The sequence below is a fragment of the Rhineura floridana genome, chromosome 10 (assembly GCF_030035675.1).
Source record: "Rhineura floridana isolate rRhiFlo1 chromosome 10, rRhiFlo1.hap2, whole genome shotgun sequence".
NCBI lineage: Eukaryota > Metazoa > Chordata > Lepidosauria > Squamata > Rhineuridae > Rhineura > Rhineura floridana.
This window is the reverse complement of record NC_084489.1, coordinates 62,843,557-62,867,416: the sequence shown is the minus strand read 5'-3', so window position 1 is coordinate 62,867,416 and position 23,860 is coordinate 62,843,557. Positions and strand designations below refer to the sequence as shown.

The 23,860-nt window shown below is 43.3% G+C and overlaps 1 protein-coding gene across 19 annotated transcripts in view; it reads right to left on the bottom strand.

Annotated features, from left to right (window-relative positions):
- The window catches only part of KIAA1217 (KIAA1217 ortholog), a 269,082-nt gene that overhangs the window by 95,831 nt on the left and 149,391 nt on the right, over positions 1-23,860 (bottom strand). For 14 of the 19 annotated variants that reach the window (XM_061585853.1, XM_061585854.1, XM_061585867.1 and 11 more), the window contains 2 exons: positions 18,804-19,002; positions 14,952-15,039 (listed from right to left, as the gene is read on the bottom strand). In XM_061585853.1, coding sequence (XP_061441837.1) covers positions 14,952-15,039; positions 18,804-19,002 — 287 coding nt within the window. Of the gene's footprint in view, positions 1-2,399; positions 2,500-11,592; positions 11,684-14,951; positions 15,040-15,129; positions 15,150-15,755; positions 15,948-18,803; positions 19,003-23,271; positions 23,354-23,860 lie in introns of those variants that run through there. The other 5 variants (XM_061585859.1, XM_061585863.1, XM_061585864.1 and 2 more) reach the window with 5 other exon arrangements.

Below are 23,860 nucleotides of genomic sequence, written 5' to 3'. Positions count from 1 at the left end.
ATTACATCAGTTATGTAATTTCATTGCAGTGGACAACAAAATGAAAATGTAGCTTTTGGTGGAAGACAAACTACAATGAAACGGAAACAGTGCTGCATGCAACAAATACAGGGTGGAATGGAAAACTGTACCTCCTTACATCCCAAATAGCAGGTCACCTGACTGCTTGCTTGACCAACAGCAACATGGAATATGGAGCCAAAGGGGAAGGAGTTTTGGGTAGGATAAGAATCCGATGTTTTCTTGAAATATTCCATCCCCTTTAACTAGAAGGTTCAGAACTGCTGTTTTTGACTTTCTGGGACACATTGAAACCATTCAGGCTCCATTATGCCAAAGTGTAATAAAATATATGAACCATGCAATAGCAACCACCGCAATGGCAACATCATTCTATAACCTTAGGAAAAATATGTCTAAATTGGGGCCTTTTTAGCTGGGGTGTGTGGAATCGCCCCAACTTCCTCTCTGCAAAAAAAAAAAAGGAAAAGGAAAGGAAAAAAGATAGATTTTAGACAAAAACGGCATTTCCACATTCCATTCGCTATAGGGATGCTCATCATTGCACAATGAGAAGGGGAGTGGGGTCTGTGTGATGAACAATCTATGCCTACAGCAGTGCATGATGATGATGGTAATGAATTATATTTATTGGTAACTTTTCTTACCAAGGTGATGCGCGTTAACCAGTTAAAAACAGAATCAATAAAACCTAAAAACACCTCTGTCAATTAAAAACCAGTTAAAATAAACACCATCAATACAAATGAAGGGCTGGTATACAGGACCCTCCCCACTGGAGCAGGTTGTCAATAGTCAAGATCCCAGCCATCAAAGGCAAAAAGCCTGGGTCTTGCTTGGTGCCTAAAGATGGATAAAGATAGCACCAGGCTTTCATGCAGTCCAGCTCAATACTGAGGCAAGGCACCAATCTAGCATATCCACTGCTACACCTGCAGATGTGAAGGAGAAACAGCTATGGGTCAGCATATTGCTGAGAACATGCTCCAAAACGCCGGATGATTCCACTCAGTGGCTTCATGTAGATGTTAAGCAGCGGGGGGGGGGGTTTAAAATTGAACCCTGCAGAACTCCACACTGAAGATTCCACTGGGCTAAACAACATTTCCTAAGCATTACCCTCTGAAAATGACCATGCAAGTCAAGTAGGACTGGAACCTCTGCAAAGCACTACCGCCCACCCCCAACTTGGACAGCCACTCCAGAAGAATACCATAGTTGATGGTATCGAAAACCGCTGAGAGATCAAGGAGAATTAACAAGGCCATCCTTTGCCTTCCTCTGTCCCAACATAGGTAATCATAAAGGGCAACCAAGGCTGTGTCTGTGCCCAAACTAGGCCTAAACCCCTATGGAACTGGATCTAGAATACTACCCCATTTATGAGTATCAAGCTGACTGCAACTTAATACATATATTGCGGAGAGTAAGCTCCACTGAACTCAGTGGTGCTTACTTTTGACATCATACTTTCAACGTCAGCCGGATTTTTAACAAAAGATATTCAGTTGGCTGAAATGCAGCCTTAAGCTTTTAATTAGAAACACAAACAACCTTGAAAAGAAAGGGTTACCATTTAAACTGCTAACATGAAGTAGGAGCCCCATCAAACAAAAAGGAGGAAGTATCCCGCCTCCGATTGATTATTTTCCTCATTCCCCTATGCTAATCTGTCCTGAAAGCCTCGTTATCATTCACTTTGAAAAAATTCTGGAGCTGAACTCCCCACTCTGCTGGATCTTGAGGCAGGAAGGATAACATGTAGATTGGCCCTTTAATTTTTCAAGTTAACAGGGTAATATTTGCAGTGCTGGTTTTCGCCTGGGCATGCCTCAACCACCACCACATTTTTTTTCACATTTAAAAAATGACTTCATCTGCTATGCAGCAACTTCAGCGAGGAGTCTGTGGGTTATAATCAGAGGTGAAAGAAAGACTCTCCCATCCCATCAACATCCAGACTTTCTAAATTTAATGGCAGTTCAGTTTTAAAACAGGTTAACGACAGTTAAGCCCTGGATTCCACTTGACTGGAGAAGCAGCAGCAAATTAACAACCAACTCATTTTTGGGTTATGGTCCAACTCATTTCACAGAACCGTACCCAACTCATCAGAGACAAAATCTAAGAACTCAAGAAGGCACCTGGATCTGAACAAGTTCAGAGGAGAGTGCAGAGACTGAATATATATTCTGAAAGTCGACAAAGGCCAAGTAAGAACATGTCATTCCCGCCCCCCTCAGACTTCACAAAAAATTATAGCTTTCCTTCCTCAAATATTATGCCAGCTCTGTTGCCTTAAATCTATAATACCCTTTTACCTATGAACTTTTTAGCCCCTCAGGCATTTTGCAGCTCTTTCCACAGTCGAGGCTTACCTTACATCCTTCAGTAAACTCCCTTTCCTTGCAAGAGCCTTGTAGGTAATGCAACACGACAGCACTTGTGACTAATTCTGCCCTTCACATCTCCCAAAAACTGAACCGACATGCTTCTGTTTTGCTGGGAGAAGCTTTAGCCAAAAAACTAAAGAGGTCAGAAGGAGGAGGAGCCTTCTTGTTGAAATGATTTCACAGCCATTTGGAGGCTTTCGCTGCACAAAAGTTAAATCTAAGCATAGATGGCAATTTTTTCCCTCCTGTCCCGGAAATCAGTATAACCAAAACAAATGCTGAGCTAATGAGAAATGCTTCTTCCATGTGTTCTGCTTGGCAGATACTGCGAGCCATTGCAAGGAAACATGTGATGTGTATAAATACAATATGGCTCCTGTTGTCATAACCTCTCAGCGACAAAGGACGGGGAAACAGCAGGCAGTGATGCAGCAGGAAAGATGAGGCTTCTATCCTGTGGGCAGTCTGTATCAAGCAGACATGCATTCACGTCTTCCCCTGAAGTAAGCAGAGTTTCATTTCAAGTAGCACGAGCAACAAAGTGCCATATGGGACCTTTTAAATGCATTCTAAGAAGCCTCAGGCATACCAGACTTTACAATATTAAATATCTGCTCTCTGTGCCAGTTATGGCTCCAGTGTCGCAATCCTAAAACAATTAACCTCACAGTACGCCCATTTGGGGGGATTGCAATCCATTCTGCAGCCTTGATCCAGGACATCTGCCTGGTTTCTTCACTTTCCTCCCTCAAACAACAACCCCCACCCACCCCCACACTCTTCAATCTCGCTTTCCTGGCTTGATTTATTCAATATAAGAACACTAGAGTCCTGCTGGATCTGGCCAAAGGTCTGCCTAGCCCAACATCCTGTTCTCATAGTGGCCAGCCAGATGCCAATGGGAAAGCCGCAAGCAAGAGCCGAGTGCAGCAGCACTCTCTTCATGTGCGATTCCAGCAGCTGGTCTTCAGGGCCATACTGCCTCCAACAGTATGCCAACAAACGCATAACCATTGTGGTGAGGATCTATAATCTTATCCTGTATGAATTTGTCTAAATGGAAAGGGACTGCCTTCAAGTCGATCCCGACTTATGGCGACCCTATGAATAGGGTTTTCATGGTAAGCTGTATTCAGAGGGGGTTAACCATTGCCTTCCTCTGAGGCTGAGAGGCAGTGACTGGCCCAAGGTCACCCAGCGAGCTTCATGGCTGTGTGGGGATTCGAACCCCGGTCACCCAGCTCGTAGTCCAACACCTTAACCACTACACCACACTCTTATAAAGCCATTCAAATTGATGAGAGAGAGAGAAGTCTTTCTCCCCTTTCTCCACACAATGCATAGTTTTATACACCTCTAGCATATCCTTCCTTGCTCATGTTTTTGCACACTAACAAGCCCCCAATGCTGCAACCTTTCCTCATTGGGGAGCTGCTGCATCCCTTTGATCATTTGGGTTGCCCTTTTCTGAACCTTTTCCAGGTCTACAATATCCTTTGTGAGGTGAGGTGACCATAACTGTCCAGGGTTCCAAGATTTGAACAACAGTATTATGAAATCAGCAGTGTTGTTTTCAGGTCCTTTCCTAATGATCCCCACCTTGAATAATTGAGTGCCATCAGCAAATTTGACTCCTCCCAAGTGGAGGAGCTGTCGGGACACATGGAAGTCCTCTTGCTGCACTTGCTGAGGGTGCAGCTGACAGAAAGCATGGCCAGCAGGTACAGTGAAGGATGGGACTCACTCCCCTTCTCATGTGTGAAGATGAACACCTTCAGGTGTTGCCGCTGCAACATGGGGACTCGAGCACATAGAAACAGCAACCCAACCACCACATTTTTTTGTGAATTAGTTCTAAGTCTTCTCAATATTTAGTTTACTTTATGCATTTATATACATCCATTCAAACAGATTCCCAGGCTCATTCACATGGGGTAAATAAGAGTTTAAAACAAAAATGCCAACAGAATAGTAACCTATCTCATGAATCTATTCTATGGGATGGCTTTTTGTAGCCAGACTAAAGTAAATTGGGGTTAAAGGTTGGTTTCTTTTAAAAAAAACTATTAAGGATGCTTCCAGACTGTCTCTTTTTTACTGGAGGATTTCAGGAGTGTGCTAGAACTTTAGGTTGAAGCAACTGAAGTGGATTAAAGCCTCCTGTCACCCTAGTGCAACAATCCACTTTTTTTAAAGAATCAGACTTTTTGCTGTTTGGAAAGTGTCAGGGAAATGCATTGAAAAGTGTGAGAACGAATGGCTGAAGTTGTCCAGCCTGAAGTTGAAAGACTCAAGTCACAGTCGCATCTGTGATTTTCTCTCTTTTTATTAAAATTATAGATACATCAAAAGCTTTGCAGCTCATTAACCTCTCTATGCTTTCTAAGAACTTTTGCCCTGAACTAACACTGACTAAGCATGCCTTCGCAGCTCTCAAATGTTGACTCAGCAACTAGCCCCTCCCCTGAGTCAACTTAAGTAGGATTGGCTTTTGCGCATAAATGAAAGCTCCTCCTCAACTCCATCCATTGAACTTCCAGCTTCTGAAGCCTCTGTGCGTGGGGTGATGGGGGTTGGATCTCAACCTCCCCCTCTGACTGGTGGGGGCTATCTGTCTGCTCAAGCATGGGAAGTTGTGGGGCGCTTGGCTGGGGAACGTCAGGTTGACAAGGCAGCGCCTCTGGTGCAGGCAAAAGGGGGCGTGTCTAATGGAGCAGTCTCTGACAGTTCAGGTTGCACTCCAGCAGGGGGGGCGGGATCGGGGGGAGTTGAACTGGCAGGAATAGGGGTCTGGGTACACTATGAGCTCTCCTCACTGCTAGTCTCTTCCTGCAGCTCATTGACCCAGTCCTCAAAGTCGGTGTCACCCTTGTCGATGCCTCCCTTCCCAATAGGGGTCACAACAAAAGTAAAGATATATAAAAAAGCAAACAAATCAGGATAAATGGAGAATGAATGCTCATTGTGGCATAACCACCTTGCAGACAAATCAGAATCAATGCTCAGTAAAGACAGAATATCTTCCAACCTCAGTGTAAGCTATGTGCATGCAAATCAGGATGGATGATCAGTAAACAGATCATAAGGAAGAGCACTGTATTTGTTTGTGTGAGAAGGGAAGGGTGATACATGAGGAAAGATGGGATTGAGTGATGTGAACTTCTGTCCTCCAAAAGCCCACTTAGATTTGATCCCTCACAACTCATTTCAGGGATGACAGGGCAGTCCTGTTTACTGCTGAAAGGATCCTTGAAGAGTATCCTCTCAGCTCAATTCTCCCTCAATCCATTAAGCCCCAGGCTGAGGTGGTGCAAACAGGAAGCCAGCAACTACAATTAGGGATGTGCTAGAATTCCACCCAATTCGGATTTGGTACTGAATTTTCCATTAATTCACTTATTCTTTATTGCTGCGGATCAGATTTGTATGTAGTGATTTCCCACAGCTATTTTCAAAAATGGATTAAAAAAAATCCATCGCTAAAATATTGATATTGAGAACAATAGTTTTATTGTTATTTCCTTTCATTTATTGATATTTCCTTGCAAAATGTCAATATTAATACCATTTTTTTGTGAGGGAAAATGGATCAATAAAAGCAACAGCTAGCAGACAAAAAATGAATTCGAAACAATACCAGCCTATCAACGGAATGCTTTTGAAACATCCCCAGTCAATGGATCCATCCCTAACTGCAATTCAGCCCCAACTCTCAGCCCCGGCCAGCAGGGGGAGAGCATCCATGTGCTGCCCTATCCTTTCAGGGATGCACCCTGATACTAAGACAGCATTCATGCATAACCCTTTCACCATCCCATTCTCCCCATATTTTGGAGGTTAGAGAGATTCTTATTTATTTATTTGCAAGTGTTGAGAGAATTTTGCCATTGGCAAAGACCTAGTCACCCCTTTATTTGGGCCTGTAGGATGTCCAGACATTCCGCTTTGCAAATATACGACAAGGTAAGGGATCACTTTCTTTACATTGTTAACATATTCTAGCTAGCCATGAAGCTTCCAGATGGGCCAGGCACATAACTAGACACGAAGAAAAAAGACTAGAGCAATATATAATTTTGCTTATTAACAAAAGTGATATAAATCCTACTGTTTAAAAATCACACAGGATTTTTACATTTAAATTATTCCAAATACCCAGCAATAAATCACATCTGCATCATTACCTGCTTTGGCCTATTTTTATTTCCCTCCCCCCCAAATTCAATGGTGCTGGCCTCTTGCTCTCTTGCTTTCATTCAATCATGCAGCTGTCATCGGAAGCATCAAATTGAAAAAAATGAAGAGTCTGCCGCACTTTAGTGAGCTACTTAGAATCATTCATTTAGTTATGGCTTTCTCATACTTTCTACATGTTTAATAAAGTTCTGCTCATCCAAGCAAGCTATGTTTACAAAATGCATATATATTATGAATTATTGCGCATTAAAATAAATATATTGGTAAAAATAACATACAAAAGTGTTAAGCAAGAATTGCTTGTATACATGTGTAACTTAGTCAAAACTGCATACAAAATGTGTTTACTAGGAGAAATGTGCACTAAAATGCTGAAGAATTTTCATGAGGATTTTTTTTTAATTGCGGCAGAAATATGAAGAACTTAATTTAAGACTGGAAAAATGAGAAAGTCGACAGATGCTTCCATCCCTAGAGAAAAGTATTAGTAGGGGACCAATTTACACCCCCAAATGTATATGGCAATTGCGTGGATGTAGTCTAAATTTGGTGCACTGTTTAACAATCATATGACAGTTTCAGGGCTCATCAAGGTTGCAGCCCAATTCATTTATGCTACAGCACCACTCGCATAGAGTTACCAGATCTCTGGTTTTCGGCCGGTCTCCAGCTTCGGGGGTGTTTTCTGGCTCTCTGACCAGACCACACCCCCTGTCCCTGGATCTCCAGTTTTTAGCGTGGTGTGGCATGGCCACCCAGCAGGGCTGGCTGCAGGGCAGGAGATCCCAAGCCCCTCACCATTTCCCTGCTCTACTTACCTTTCTCTTTGCTGTTTTTTGCAGCACGCACAGGTTTGCCATCAATCAAGATGGTGGCTGAGGTTTCCCTAAGGGGCTGAAGCCTCTGCCACCATCTTGGTTGAAGGCATGCACGTGTGCTACACGCTCATATTGCTGCCATCAACCAAGATGGCAGCAGAGGCTTCAGCCCCTTAGGGAAACCTCGGCCGCCATCTTAACTGATGACAAACCTGCGCACGCTGCAAAAAACAGCAGAGAGAAAGGTAGGTGAAGCGGGAGAATGGTGGGCGGCTCTGAAGCTTCTGCCCTGCTATCCTGTCATGGATTGCGGAAGGGGAGCGCAGGGCCCCCGCAGCTGGTCAGCCACTGTGAGAAGAGGATGTGCTGGACTGGATGAGCCCACGTTGGCTCTTAGGTTCTTAACCCACCATCCTCCATGAGGACTAGAGAGCCACCCTTGATCCCTGGTGCTGCTCCCGCCCCAGGACTGATAGGGCGCTGCCTGGATTAACCACCCTCTAATAGTCTCCCGCCCCACCGTCCCAAAAAACAAAACTGAACCAAACCCTCCTCGCACACTTGGGTCAATGCAGGTTGGCACCCCCTCATGCCACACCTTCTTGCAGGTTGACTTCAGTTTGGGCTCCTGCCAAAAGAGCCCCCCTTCCCCCAGTTTTCCTTCTCTCTCAAACATACCTTGAGCCACCCCTGGCATCCTCTCCCCCCTCCGGAACTCCCCACACTCCCTGGGGAAGGACTGTGGCTGAGTGGGCACAGCACCAGCTTCACATGTAGAAGGTCCCAGGTTCATCTCCAGGTGGAGCTTGGGAAGACTCCCTGCCTGAAACACAGGAGAGCTGCTGCCAGTCAGTGTAGGCAGTACAGAGATAGATGTACCCAATGGTTTGACTTGGCGGCAGGCAGCTCCCTATGCCCCCCCTTCATTGACTGCACCTCATACACTGAGGCTCAGGTACATGGCCCCTCCTTTTGCCTTAAGATGCCGCTGGTGATGTGCACACAACATGCACTAATTAATGCATGGCATATCTATAATTATTATAGGTTTGTAGGCTCTGTGGAACAACTGCCCTGGTGTACTTTCCGGTGCTAGACTAGAAGAGATGTGTTCCATACTTGGGTTTAGGCCTCTAGTGCTTGGAGCACTCCAGGACAACACATTTTAAAATAAGAAGCATGTGTGGGAGAGTGAATAAACCTAGAAAATGTAAAAAGTGGAGGGTTTTTTTAATGAGACTAAGTAGTGCTTCCAGCATAAGGAAAATATATTTCAGAAGCTCTGTAATTAATCTATAATATATAATTTATAAAATGTAAAATTTTATAGGAGAGCTTTAGATTTTAACATCACAGGATTAGAAAAATGTTATTGGCTTAAGTAGAGGGTAATGGGAATGTACAACGTGGTGTGTATAGTGGAAGAACTATTTCTCCTAAGGATTATCACAGTTACCTAAAATAATTCCTGCAGTACTTTGATCTTCATCAAATCTGAACTTCTAGGTATTTGTGCAAGAGATTGATTATCTGGATAGACCATATTTCATGCTCCTGTATTCCTCTAAGATGCAATGAGTGATTTAAATAATTCATTAATTTATATTATTTGGTGGAGCCAGTGTTAATGTTCATTTTATTATTATTATTATTATTATATCCCACCCTTCCTCCCAGCAGGAGCCCAGGGCGGCAAGTAAACAGGACAGATCTGTCCTTGAGAGAACCTCTCTCTCTCCACACACTGCTCCCAATATCCCTAGGTGTCCATCTCTTGAAGTTTGCAAAGAATTTACTGGGTTCTTGCACAGAAGTCGAGAGAAGGTGTTTTGGACAGGAAAGGCATTTTTTTTTTGTTTGAATGGTATGCTCCAAGCAACTGTGGTTGATACTTAATGTATCATGCTTTATGACATCACTAGGGCCCGCCCCGTGACATCACTAGGGCCCGCCCCGTGACATCACTAGGGCCCGCCCCGTGACATCACTAGGGCCCGCCCCGTGACATCACTAGGGCCCGCCCCGTGACATCACTAGGGCCCGCCCCGTGACATCACTAGGGCCCGCCCCGTGACATCACTAGGGCCCGCCCCGTGACATCACTAGGGCCCGCCCCGTGACATCACTAGGGCCCGCCCCGTGACATCACTAGGGCCCGCCCCGTGACATCACTAGGGCCCGCCCCGTGACATCTCAGGTTTTGGGATGCTTCTGACCTGGCAACCCTACACTCGCACAACTATTTTTGACTAGTGAAAATATACCATTTCCTCCCTATTTATATAGCATTTTAATTTTAAATTTTAACATACATTTGTATTTATCCTCATAACAACCCAGTGTGGTAGGCCACTATTATTTCTGTTCATAGATTACTATCAGAACTGAGACTTACCCACAGCCACAAAAACAGCCTGGTTTCAGAGGTGGAACCTGAAGTTTTAAATGGTCCTTCTAGGAACCCTGATCCCTCAGGAGCTTAAGAACATAAGAAGAGCCTGCTGGATCAGGCCAATGGTCCATCTAGTCTAGCATCCTGTTCTCACAGTGGCCAACCAGATGTCTATGAGAAGTCTGAAAGGAGGACCTGAGCTTATCACAGGTTATTCAGGGGGCTGATATGTAACAGCTATCAAATAAAATTACTGATAGTTAAGGAATGGCTTTACTGGAAAGATGGCTTTCTAAAACATTGGAATTACTTAAAATATGTTAGTATATTTTCTTATAGTGTATTTATATTATAATCTTTCTCTTTTTTCTGCAAAAGTTAGTGTACTAGAATATCATAAGTTCTGGTCACTAGGGGGCAGCCTTCACAAGGAAGTTTAACCATGACAAAAAAATAATAAGGAAAAGTTACCCAGCGGTGGCTTTTCCCTGTAAACAGCAGCTGCACAAACAGATCTTACAGTTCTGGTGATAGAATCAGATTTTGACATAATGCTAGATTTAATTGTTTTTGCAGATAACTGGGTAAGCAGAGAATTTACACTATGCAAAACAGTAAGGTGAGGCAACCAAGTAATAAACATGGCAGGAAATAGTTTTTTCATATGCAAATTGATGCAATCCCATTTCCAATGAAAAAATTCAGCACGGCTTTGTATCAGATGACACCTGAACTTTACACACAATGGCACATTATTATTGTTATTTTACTCTTCCTGAAAGAAGTGACATAAGCCGTAGGAAAGTGGAAAGAGTGAATATTTTAATTTTTTTTAAATAGCAAGGGTAATAACATTTTCCACAAAAAAGGACTGCCTCCTTAGACCTTACTGCCCAGGGGTCTGTACAGGGGAGATATAAGAGATAGCCCTTAAATCCAGCTGCCTTTTCCAAATAAGAGTAAATTGGAAAATGGGAAGATGAAAAGGAGGAACCTCTATGGAAAGACTTAAGATCCTACACTTGGCATTTCTTGCTTCTAAGTGGTTTTACCCCTACGATCAATACCTGACACCTCGGAGGGGCTGCCAATCCTTCCCTATACAAGGAGTGCTTGTGTCAAAAAGTAATTAAAGCGGGTGTTCTAGAAGGCAGTAAACATGCTTGCCTTGCATTGTGTTACAATGGAACAAGTCTACACCACCAGCCCGCTGACTGGTTTGGAGCTTGAAAGGAATAAAGCAGCGGAACAAGACTGTACAGAGCAAACTGTCCAAGCCTAACCATCGTTCCTCACAAACACATTCAACTTTATCCACAGCATATCATCATTGCTATAAAAATGCAGCAAGTCCTTCTGTCGCAGAATGTCAAACTAAGCAATTTTTTAAAAAAGTAATCGTATTACAACAAGAGAAGCGTTAAGCCCTTCAGGCTTTGTTGACTGAAAGAGAACCTTGTCTGTGAGCAGATGCTGGACCTTACAAAGAAGTATGGCTTTGTGCATATATTTAAATATGGAAGTAAGAACACCAGCTTGTTCCATTATAAGTACAACCAAGGCACAGGGAATAAATAAAAGACAACCCCACCCGTCTTGCCTTTCACTATCCAGCTAATGTTTTCTCCGTGCAACTTCACAGAGACCTCTCCCCCTCCTCCCCCACCCCATTTGGTTTTTAAGAGCTAAAAATGCAATATAGGCAGGTAATTAACTCTGCCTTCTTCTGCGAGTCCTCTGTCCTGCCCCTCTAGTACTTAGAAACATTTACCTGAAAGAACTGTTGCTTGAACGTGAATGACAGTCCAGCCATCTCCCCAATGGCTGCCCAAGTTTCAACTCTGCTTAGCTCGTGAAAGCTAGTAACATCACAGCTCCAAGAGAGCTGGCTGCAGATCAGGAAATGAATTTTCTTGGCAGAGGTGCACATTTCACATGCCACCTGCCGTGTGACATACCTCCACAGAGTCATTGGAGAGCTGAGCAGAAGTACAGAGAAACTGCTTCACGGAAAGCAACACCTCACTACCCAGCGTATATATTTAGAAATTACCAGCCCCTGCTACGTTAAGAGCTTCAGTAAGTCTTTAATGCATTCAGACTCAAAATGCAAAGCGTGTGCACTCAACAAACTCTGAAACAGATGCACAATTACAAAGGTGAAGGTGTCCCCGCACTTGTAGTGCGAGTCATTTCCAACTCTTAGGGTGACGTCTTGCGACATTTACTAGGCAGACCATATATATGGGGTAGTTTTGCCAGTTCCTTCCCTGACCTTTCTTTACCCCCCCAGCGTGTGCCAGGTACTCGTTTTACCGACCACGGATGGATGGAAGGCTGAGTGGACTTCGACCCCTTTTACCGGAGATTTGACATCCTCCTTCCGTTGGAATCAAACTCCGGCCGTGAGCAGAGCTTCGGCTGCGTTACCACCGCTTATCACTCTGCGCCACGGAGGATACGGATTATAAGTCCATATTTTTTCAGGTGTTTTTTACAACATTTCACATCCACTTCAAAGTTCTATATAACCTACTAAAAAACCAAGAAGCCTAGTTGGTGACAACGCATGCTTTGACTTGATACAGTTAATGCATTTTATCCAGAGAGATAAGGAGGAACATACATCAAAGGGGATTTTCCTTAAGAAATATTTCACCTGAACAAAAAGACATTTAGTTACAATCTCTCCAGCACAGAGGAAAGTCTATGGGGGGCAGCTAGTTAATTTTAGTTTGGGATCTATTTAAAGCCACATCCATAGCCATTGCATTCCTAAAAAAGTAATACATTGCTATTGGTGCAAAATGGCTGTGTGTTTTTTTAATGGTGGCAAGTTTTTGCTGTCCATGAGAAACCCCACAAATGACTTGGGAAGTGGCTTCAGAAAAAACGATCCCCTTTGGCACAGGGATAGGGAACCGTTATCTGCTGGAGGGCCACATTCCCTAATATGCAACCTTCCAGGGGCTGCATGCCAGTGGCACCCAGGGCCAGAGGTAATCATCAGTGTAGTCAGAGGCAAATATAAGCAAGGCAACAGATGTGACTCTGGTTGTGTACACACCTCTGGCAACTGTAGCTCTGTGAAGGGGTATACAGTTCCATGATGGCTATGCTCTGCCTCCACAGTTGGAGGCGGTACGCTTCCGAATACCTGTTGCTTGAAATCGCAGGAGGGGAGAGTGCTCTTGCCCTTAGGTCCTATGTTTGGGCATCCCATAGGCATCTGGTTGGCCCCTGTGGGAACAGGATGCTGGGCTAGATGGGCCATTGGCTTGATCCAGCAGGCTATCTTTATGTTCCCAGGCTTCTTGGGGGGAAGCAATGTGCTTTAAATGTATGGTGTGTACACAGCTTCTTATCTCTTTGCACTGTTTGCACTGTAGACTATATCCTAACAATGCAGAAATCAGAAGCTTCGATTCATACTCCTTGCCATCCTCCCATCCAGGAAAACAAGAGGCACAATAGCAGTCCAAGGCCATATTCCAACCAGGCACAAGCGCGTGAGGAGGTGTGTGGCTTAAGAAGAGGGGGAGGCCTGGGGAATGTCCGAGGGCCATATAGAGAAGACTGCAGGGCCGCATTTGGTCCCAGGGGCTCAGGGCTCCCATGCAGCTTTAGCAGAACCAAGGGTTAATATCTTACAGCTGCCCTGGGACAGGAGTCCATGAAGAGTTGCTGCTAATTATGCCAAAATAAACAAAACTCCAATAAAGATTTGGGACTGTGATGCATCCATGCCAATATTTGAAAGTTCAAGAGTCAGACCTACAATAAAATCCTGTGCATGGTTACTCTGAAGTAAATCCCATTGAGTTCAACAAGGCTTACTCCCCAAGTAACATAGTCTAAAATGGCAAGGTTTTCATTCCAGTGAGAGGAAGTTGAACATATGTCGAAGTCTCAATGTGATATTAAGGATGTAAACATTATAGGGTGTGATACAACCAATCAGAATAGATCACAGCCCAACAGTGCAATCCTACACACATCTATTCAGAAGTATGTCCTACTGAATTCAAGGGGGCTTACTCTCAAGTAAGTAGGGTCAGCCTAGTCATCTATAATGTAGTAGGCAGAATGAAAGTCCCTTAAGATTCAAATGCACTGCCTTAGTGTGGTGAAGCAGCTGAGGGCACAGCCGTGGGTTCCTTACCCACCCCCCAATCTTCACCACTTCCTTTCAAAGTAGGATTCCTCACCACCATGGGCAAGCACATAACTACTGTTGTGGACACTGATGGTAAACCAGTTAACACAACAAGGGTTTCTACTTAACCCAAATCATGCTTTCAGACAGCCCCAGCTTCAGCAGTGGGCCAGGTAGGGCACTGGCTGAGGGTCCAGGATCTCAGAAGGACCCTTTGTTGTCTCCAGCCCAGCTCCACCAGCTGATCCAGCAAATGGATGTCACCATAGTATCAAATATATATATATTTACATACTTTGCCTGTACAAAAATGTAACATTTTTATCTCCAACCAAGGAAGCGTAGAATGAGATTATAGCAGAGAGACTCAAGGATTAATTTTAGATATGTGGGAGTGGTGTATCTATTCAGTTACGAAGAAAAGGCACTAACCATTTCAAAAGTTCAAGATGTTGTACTGTTTTTCTTTGATAATAGTGGGTTGCCATATTGGTCAAGATTTGTTTTACTTCAAAGGGGTGGGGCCAAGAGGAAGGAGGAATGTGAAGGAAAACAAGGAATCAGGGAATCCACTGATAGCCTCTGTCCAAGGGCCCCCAAAACCTGGAGCCAGCCCTGCTTTCAGACTGTTTTCAGAGCCTGGGTTAAGCGAGAACTTTGGTTAGCACAAATAGCAGATTACTACCAAGGGAGTGGGGCTGAGGGTCTACACATTGGTCCATTCCCCATTTGCTAGCCAGGGTTAAGCAAACAACATAATTATGTCTCCACCAAACCGTTAGGAATATAGAGTAGCCCTCCAAAGGGAACACTGCGGCAGGTTTTCAAGCATTATTTAACAACTCTTGCAAAACAATTAAGGGATAAGAGATAGGCACAGACACATTTCTGGCAATCCCACCTATGAGGTTTTTGTCAACCAAAACAAGACAGAGTACAAGAAGAAAAAATAACCTTTACCCATTTGCCCTTACCTCTCCATTTACAGCTCTGGAAATGTGATTGAAAGCATGTGCAGGGTCTTTGTTGTAAACTTTAAGGAAAGATCTGTCTTGAATGTTCCTAGGATTTAAAACAAAACAAAGTAACTAATAAGGATCAGCAATGAAAGGGGATGGAAGAACTTTGCTTTAGCCAATTTGTTTTACTAACCCTAATCATTTGGATAGCATCATGGTAGCAGGCAACTAAAGAAAGACTCTCTACTGGACCAGAGACAAAAGACAGACAATACAGCCTCTTACCTACTCCTTTGGAGGTATAATTCTTTCAGGAGAAATCCACACCCATGCAAATTAAAGTAGTTTGGGGGTTATTTAAAGATCCTGGGTGCAGAACAAAAACTTAGGAAAGCAAATACCTTTTATATTCATAATACTTTCAGTGGAGTTCAGTTGTTCTTTACGAACAAGAAGTCAGATTTCCCCCCATTTGTGATAACCATAAATCAAAATAGGGCAGCAGAATTTTTTAAAAGTTTCTTAGCACATATCCAATATTCCATAGCCCTAATCCCATGCTTGATAATGTCTTTCCCATGAATTCAGCAAGACGTAGACACATGGGACCCAGCTGCAAGTTACCTTTTAAGATTTTAAAATGAAAACCTTTAGTTCTGTCAATTTTGGTTTAAAACAGAAAACAGGCAACCGGGGGGGGGGCTTTCATTTTAAAATTAGCCTAAACAAGTTTGAAGATGAGTTTACAGTTAACAAAGCTAACATAATGATGCAACAATTTTAAAAATCAGTTGTTTTCCAGTTAGCTTAAAAACTTACCTTACAAATAGTTCATGGATTAAAGACCTGAAACCAGCCCTTATGTTTTCTCCCTCAGCAATAACCAGCCACAAAGCCAGCAATCTAAACACACTTATGTCCTCTTAAAGCTACAATGCCTTTCATTTAACACCAATGATCTCCTGAGAATTTGCACATAAAACTGAATTCCTTTGCTCCAGGTGCAGCTACAAGTTTAGTGGGCTGATCTTAATCACTGGGATTATCATAGGGGAGGGGGGAGAGAACACATGGTGAAGGATTTTTGGACAGGTCTTGTTTCTTTTAAAGTCGCACTGCAGTTGGTAATTGCTTCTGAATCTGTAACTAGTTAGAACTTGCAGCACTGCTGCTATTTAGTTCAAGCAGTCTGTCAGGAAAAACAGAGAGCTGAAGAGACAGATCAGCACTGGCTGTTAGGAAACAAAGGGTTACTTAAACATTAAGCATTAATGAGAGTTAGCATCCAGGAGAAACCACAAGAAAATACATACCCACAGGCAACCTCAGCTTGCTGTAACTCAGTCTCAAAGGAGAGTTCCCACCATCACAACACTACTAGCATTTTGTGCTGTAGTGCCATGGATCACTGCCTCTTTACACCTTTCAGGGATGGATCTACATATATGCAAATAAGAATGAGGAGGCAGAGTGGCCAGTCACTACCACTGACTGACTATGGGTGGCAGTACCATTTTTTGAATGGACCCCTGTGTAAAAAAAATGTCTCCAAGTAGAAAACTAGCACAACAAAGAGGAAGGTTCTACTCTGCCACTTTCCTTTCTGATCTAGTTTTCTCCTTGCAGGGTTACACACAGACATACTGGAGGAGTTTCAAAAATGTGATTCTCCATCTGTAATCTGAAACTCACTTGGTTCTATATCAAGGTTGGGGAATCTGAGGCTGGGGGGGCAAATGTGGTCTTCAAAGCCTCTCTATTTGGCCCTGTGGCCTCTCACCATGCTATACCCCCTTCATGGGCACACACCCCTCTTCCCATTCCACATCTCTCACCATCCCTAGTTTGCACCTTCCTCAAGTGTCTTTGCCTGGTAACTGTGATAATGCCAGTGACAAAAGAGGGGGAGACCCTCAAAGTGGCAAGCCAGTGAAAAAGACAGTAGTGGAAACCGGAATGTTTTTAATAAAAGCCCGACATGTTTCGGGTACAAGTCACCCTTTTTCAAGGGCAATCTCCAATGAAAAATAACCTGTGTGGGAGCTGCCCGTTTCTTACTTTATAGCCAGCTGCGTGTAAGAAGTTATCCATCTGGCTTTACCGACAAGATAGCTACTTTTTTATTAGAGATTGCCCTTGACTAAGGGTGACTTATACCCAAAATGTCTCAGGCATTTATTAAAAACATTCCAGTTTCCACTACCATGTTTTTCACTGGCTTGCCACTTTGAGGGTCAAAATCTGGCTTCCTGTAACTTGAGCCCATAATTTCATATCCTGCATTCTAGGACAACCGAGAAGAGATCCCGGCCCTCCTCTGTGTGACAACCTTTCACGTATTTGAAGAGTGCTATCATATCTCCCCTCAGTCTTCTCTTCTCAAGGCTAAACATGTCCAGTTCTTTCAGTTGTTCCTCATAGGGCTTTGTTTCCAGTCCCCTGATCATCCTTGTTGCCCTCCTCTGAGCCTGTTTCAGTTTGTCTGCATCCTTCTTAAAGTGCAGAGTCTAGAACTGAATGGAGTACTCAACATGAGACCCAACCAGTGCCAAATAGAGGGGAACTAGTACTTCATGTGATTTGTAAACTATACTTCTGTTAATGCAGCCTAAAATAGTATTTGCCTGTTTTGCAGCCACATTGCACTGTTGGTTCATATTCAGCTTGTGATCAACAACAATTCCAAGATCCCTCTCACATGTAGTATTGCTGAGCCAAGTATCCCCCATCTTATAACTGTGCATTTGGTTTCTTTTTCCTAGGTGTAGAATTTTGCACTGATCCCTGTTAAATTTCATTGTTGTTTTCAGCCCAATGATCCAGCCTATCAAGAACACTTTGAATTTTGTCTCTGTCCTCCAGCATTTTAGCTATCACTCCCAAAAAGCACTGCTGCAGCAGCATCTCCACATGCAAAATTATTTACCGTTCTTAGCTTGTTTATCCTCATAATTATGCAAGGTTGATTAAGCTGAAATATTTGCTCAATATTGTCCTGTGAACAGGATTTGAACCCTAAATTTCTGTTATCAAACCCTCACACTCTATCCACTGAACCATCTTGCCTACTATTTTGAAATACTAATACTAACTACTACTTTATCTAGATACTTTATCTTTTTACTTTTATTTTAATGCAACTCTCTGGAAATGGAGACAAAAGAAGAGAGAACTGTAAAATAGAAAACAATTCTAGCTGTACGGATCAGTGGTACCTTTAACAACCCATGCTACCTGCCTTCCCCATTTTCAGCAGGATAGTGCTAAGCACCCATCAGGTAAGCTTTACCCTACCATCATGATCATCATCATTTACAAATAACAAACCATGTTCAGTATCTTGAATTGACTAATGATCCATAATAATCCACTACCATATTTGGACACTAGGAGCTCCTTCGGACGAAATACGGATTCAAACACAACAGGAAATGCAGGCAGCTCATACTTCTCTCCATCTTCACATCATTTAAAACAGGGATGAGGGACCTAGGGCAGTCCAGATGCTGTTAGACTACAATTTCCATCATCCTCTGCCAGCATGACCAATGATTATGGATGAATCCAGCAAAATCTGGAGGGCCACAAGTTTCCCATCCCTAATTTAAAACAACAGTGTTTTAATCTCCCCTGTTGAGAACATGCTAAAACTGTTCCCCACATTGCCCTTCTCTGTAGCAGAGCAGATGTAAAAAATTGTGTTTTGGATAATATGGAGATGCAGAGGAAGAGGAGGTGTGAAGGGATGCCTGTTTTATCTTTGTCACTGTAAAGTCCACAATAGGTTTGATTTGCTTTATTCTTTGATGCTGAATTGTAACAGGTCTTAACAAACAAGCCCAACCAAAGGCACATATTTTAACCTACCTCACGTCGCATAATTCATAATAGATATTTCTGCTGTCATCCTTGATGTATATTGCCACACTGGGGGACTCCAGCATTTTCATTGTCAGCTGCTGGGGGAAGGCACTTACAAAAAGGGCACGGATAGTGTCTGTGCTTGTGATCTCATTGGGCATCCGTAGCTGTTTAGTTTCGTCTCCGTATTGAAGATATAAAACACCTATGAGCACAGAAACAACAACTCAAATTAACATCTTGGTTAAAATGAATGAAATAGGAGTTTCAAGCTCTATGTCAGATGCAAGTTAAAGAAGTCTGCACAAAAAGCTCTCTCTCTCTTTCTCTCTCTCTCTCATATATATGTGTGTGTGTATATATATATATATATCACCTTTCTAATTCAGTATTCCAAAAGGAGTATAATTTCCTGTGGCTATTGATTAAATGCTCCCAAAACATACAGATGCTGTAAGGAAGATTTTTCTTGTTGTTCTGTTCTTCAGTCAGGGCTTTTTCAGTTTTGCAACAGAAAGGATACTTTCTCCAGAGGCTCAGTGTTTGCTGCAAACCTTGCTGTCTGGCAAAGAAACTGTAGGATTTTTAAAAATTGCAGGGTATTTAAACTAGCTGCTTCAATAGCATATCTTATTTTTGTCATTTGGTCCCTCCCAAGCTGTGTGACCAGCATGATGTTTGGCTTCTTCTTCAGCAATGCTTGTTTCCATATGCCCTGGGCAGTTTCAGCTCCAGAGACACAGATTCTAAATATGTTTTAAAACAGTAATCCGAGAACAGGCTCTGGTGGAAACTGTCCCCCTCCTCATTTAAAAAAAAAGGGGGAGAGAAAGAGAGAGAATTAGCAACAAAAGAGCAGGCTCATGAGGGCAGCAGCCTCTCTTAGAGGGTTCAGGCCAGGATGACCCACAGGGCTTTGCCCGCTGCCTCCTCCTCCAGCATCTGCTACCTGAGGCAACTACTTCACTCTGCCTAATGGTGGGGTCAGACCCCCTGGACTGTCCCTTCCTACTATCTTGCCTCTGGAGAAGGTGGGCAAGGCTGCACAGACAGATCGGCAAGCCTAATTTTAAAAGTATCAGTTGCAGTGGATGCCCAGATTTCTGTTTACTTAGTGAACAAGTTGTCCACTTCCAGTGAATAGTCATAGTGAGGTTAATAGCTTTATAGCAGGAATGAGGAACCTCAGGCCCACGCCGAATTAGCCCCTCCAGGTCTCTTTATCTACCCCTTGGAACTCTCCTTCAGGCCACACCCCCTCTTCCCAGGCTACGCCCCTCACCAGCCCTACTTCATATCCCAAGTGTTTTTGCCTGGCTAGAATGTGTCCTTAAATTCTCATAATGTCTCTTGCTTGCCTGGATAGAGGATAGAGAGGGGCATGTGAGTGTGTGTAGAAACTAGTATATCAGTAACATTTGACATTCATTGCTTCTCCTACAGTTGCATCTGGCCTCACCCACCACTGGCATGTGGCCCTCAGAAAGTTGCCCAGAAGGGAATGCGGCCCTCCACCAGAAAAGCATCCCCACACCTGCTATATAGGTACATGGGAAGCTGCCTTATACTGAGTCAGACCATTGGCCCATCAAGCTCAGATCTGCCTACACTGATCCATAGAAGCTCTCCAGGGTCTGAGGCAGCAGACTTTCCCAGTGCTACCCGGAGACGCCAGTGATTGAATCTGGGACCTTCTGAGTGCAAAGAATACACTCTACTGCTAAGCTGTATTTCTCCCCATTATGATCTAATCATGGGGACTTACAACCCCTCTGACAACCCACATAACCTCTCTACATTTCCTCCGTAACTGGTAATTGTACTTTTGCATGTGACATGACATCACTGCATTAGCATTCCCTTTCACCCCCTCCAAGCCATTGAAACAGGCCATTGGGGTGGGGAAGTGCCAACACCATAATATCACATTTTTTCAGCTACACATTACCAAGCAGACTCTTTCCAAGAGTCGCATCAAAGACAGAGCAAGGTGTCATCCCTACTACAGACAAATATGTGGATGTACAAAGATAATGCAGTGCCCTTTAATCAGGGAATGAATTCATCGGAGACAAGCAGAGATGTTATATAACAATTAATACTTCTTGTAAAGCAAGATAAATTCCTTGGTATACAGTAATGATTATTATCGCCATCCTCAGCACTAGCTTTTCCAGCTTTGCAAGGCATACTTTCAGAGCTTGTCTTAAGGTCACCTTACTGATCTTCGTGGTATTTGTAGCCCGGGGCCTTAAGCATTACTTTCCATTAGATATTCTCACCTAGTTATACATATCCCTTCACACTTAAATAGAAAAAAAGTGGTCTGTAATATTTTTGTCTTAATGTAATCTTTTAGTGATATCTGTTGCATAAAAAAAAACAGACAAATGCCAACCCAAAATTGCTGACACAGCATCCTTTCTTTTCTTTTTCTGGATAAAAAGTGTACGATTTTGTCAAAGTCGTTGCTTGCTTGGATAATGAAATGAAGTGTTGGGCTTAAAGCTAAGTAAGCCGCCTATAAAAGTGAGCAGCACCGATGTTGGAAAAACAACAAGGAGAAAAGTGAAACAACTAAACCCTGTGCGTGTTTACTCAAGAGCAAGCTCCGCTACGGGCAATGAATAAGCAATGAAGCTTATTTTCTAATATATGTGCAAAGAATTAGAAGACAAACGTTTGGACGAAGTTCTCGGGCTCTTTGAATTCCTAGCTGTGTACCAACTGCAAGGAGACCTGGGTCATGTCTTTTCAAGGTCACCTGATGTCTATAGTACAGACTTAGGCATCCTTGAAGCTCCAGGACACAGGGCAGCAGCATTCTACCTGCCAGGAAGACAGGGAGGCGGCTGGAACAGGGGTTTGGGCAGTTGAGCAGTGGCATAAGCCCAGCGCAGTAGATTCAGCACCCTGTGAATGTTTTCCCAAGGTACCAAACCAGCATCAAGGGTCAGGATTGGCCTGGAGAAGGACAGAGACTCATGGAGCTGGTCTGCATGGGAAGTTGTACCAAACAGGATCAAGCATAGTTCATTGGCCTTGTGACTACTTGATCCTTGCCGCCAATGAGAAAGTGACCCATCTGGAAAAAAGAGGATCAGGAACAGTTTGACGATGTCTGGCAGGGCCTCCTCAGCCTCTTAGGGGATTGTGAGAGGGTGTAGCACCCCTAAATGCTAACGGAAGGGTGATAGCCCAGTGTCAGAGCACAATGCTTTGCATGCAAAAGGCCTCAGGTTCAATCCATCACATCTCCAGCGAAGACCAGGAAGGACTCCTGCCTGAAAACCCTGGAGAGCTACTGCTAGTCAGTGCCAACAGTACTGAGCTACATGGACCAATGGTCTGACTCAGTATAAAGCAGCTTCCTGTGTTGGGGAAGCTAGTGGAGAACCTCAGAACATCTTCCCCTTCTTGTTTTCTCCCTTCGCCCATTCTGTTTCACTCCACTCCTTTTACCTATTTAGTTAAATATGTGTAATGTCATTTGGACATCCTGAAGAAAGCCTTTGTGTTGTAGTGGTTAGAATGCCAGACTGGGACCTGGGAGATCAGGGTTCAAATCCCTGCTCAGCCATGAAGCTCACTGGGTGTCCATGGACCAGTCAGTGTCTCTCAGCCTAACCTACCTCACAGGGTTGTTCTGAGGATAAAATCAGGAGGGGGGAGAGCCGTGTTGGTATGCTACCTTGAGCTCCTTGGAGGAACGGTGGGATATAAATGTAATGATAAATAAATATAAATAAGTTATGGCCCTGGGAAGGCAAAAAGCCATTTGAAGAGGGGCCACAGTTTTATGAGAAAGTGTTGGATAGGTTGGTGAAGGGAAAGACTGGATTTATTAGGACCACATGTTATGGAATACAAGTTCTTTTATTATACTACTATATTTAAATTTTTTAGAAAATGGTGATTTCCACTACCACTCCAAAAGGGGCATGACTTAACTATCTATCACAAATTAGAGATTAAAGAGTTGCATGAATTTACATGACTTTTTATACTGGAACTTCTGGCCTATAAAATATAGAAGGCGGCAAAACTATCAAATAATGTTTTTGGAAATTAACATGGCTTGTGTGATGTATGTGTGCTGCAGAAACTATGCTTAACTATTGGCTCTGACTATTGCCTTTTTTCAGGTGCATTCTCAAGATATCTGCTTACACACAAAGGAAGAGCAGATTAAAGTAATCTGTGATTACACAGCTTTATTTGGGACGGTGTGCATTTCACACTTCCCCTGGGTACACATTCCAGAAAAAGACATAAGCACAATCAGTGAAGCATGAACCTTTTAAAAAATATTCAGTAGGCACCAGCATACTTGCTGATTAAGTTTGAAGAGGGGGTATTTTTGTCCTGCACAATGTTTATGCAAAGATAAGGAGTATTCCTTTAAAAATCCTATTCAGCTATGCAAGGAGGAAAATGAGGCTTATGAAAAACTAAACAAGGGAAATGTGGTTACCTTTGGGCTATTTTGTTTCCTGGGAGTCTTTTGTTTCAAATTGAAGCTGGTTGCTCAGGGCTGCTTTTTCTTTTTCCTTGAAATCTTGCCAGTCAGGTTTTAATGTATTTAACCAGAACAGCAACTATTTGCAGGTATCTTCTAAATGCATCAAGAAATCAAGGCAAAATATGAGGGTGAGATAGAGGAATGGACATGGAAAGCTTCATAAAGACTTGTTCAACCTACTAGAAATTGCTCCCGATGAGGACCCACTGACTGAATGGGAGCTGCAGAAGAGCATGGATACAAATCTCAGCAGGAATCCTAGGCCAAAAATTATGCAGGCCAGGAAGGGGGTGGGAAATCTAATGCTGGTCAGTCTACTACAGACCACCAAACCAAGGAGACGATGTGAACAATGCTTTTCCAAAACAAATTATAGACATTTCTGGCAAACAAGAATTAGAAGCAAAGGGGGGGGGGTAGCTTTTAACTGCGTTGATATTTGCTGGAAGACAAACTTCGCAAAGCATGAAATCTTCAATAAATTCCTGACATGCCTTGCTGACAACTTCCCCTTTCAGCAGGTGGAGGAAGGAATGAGGGG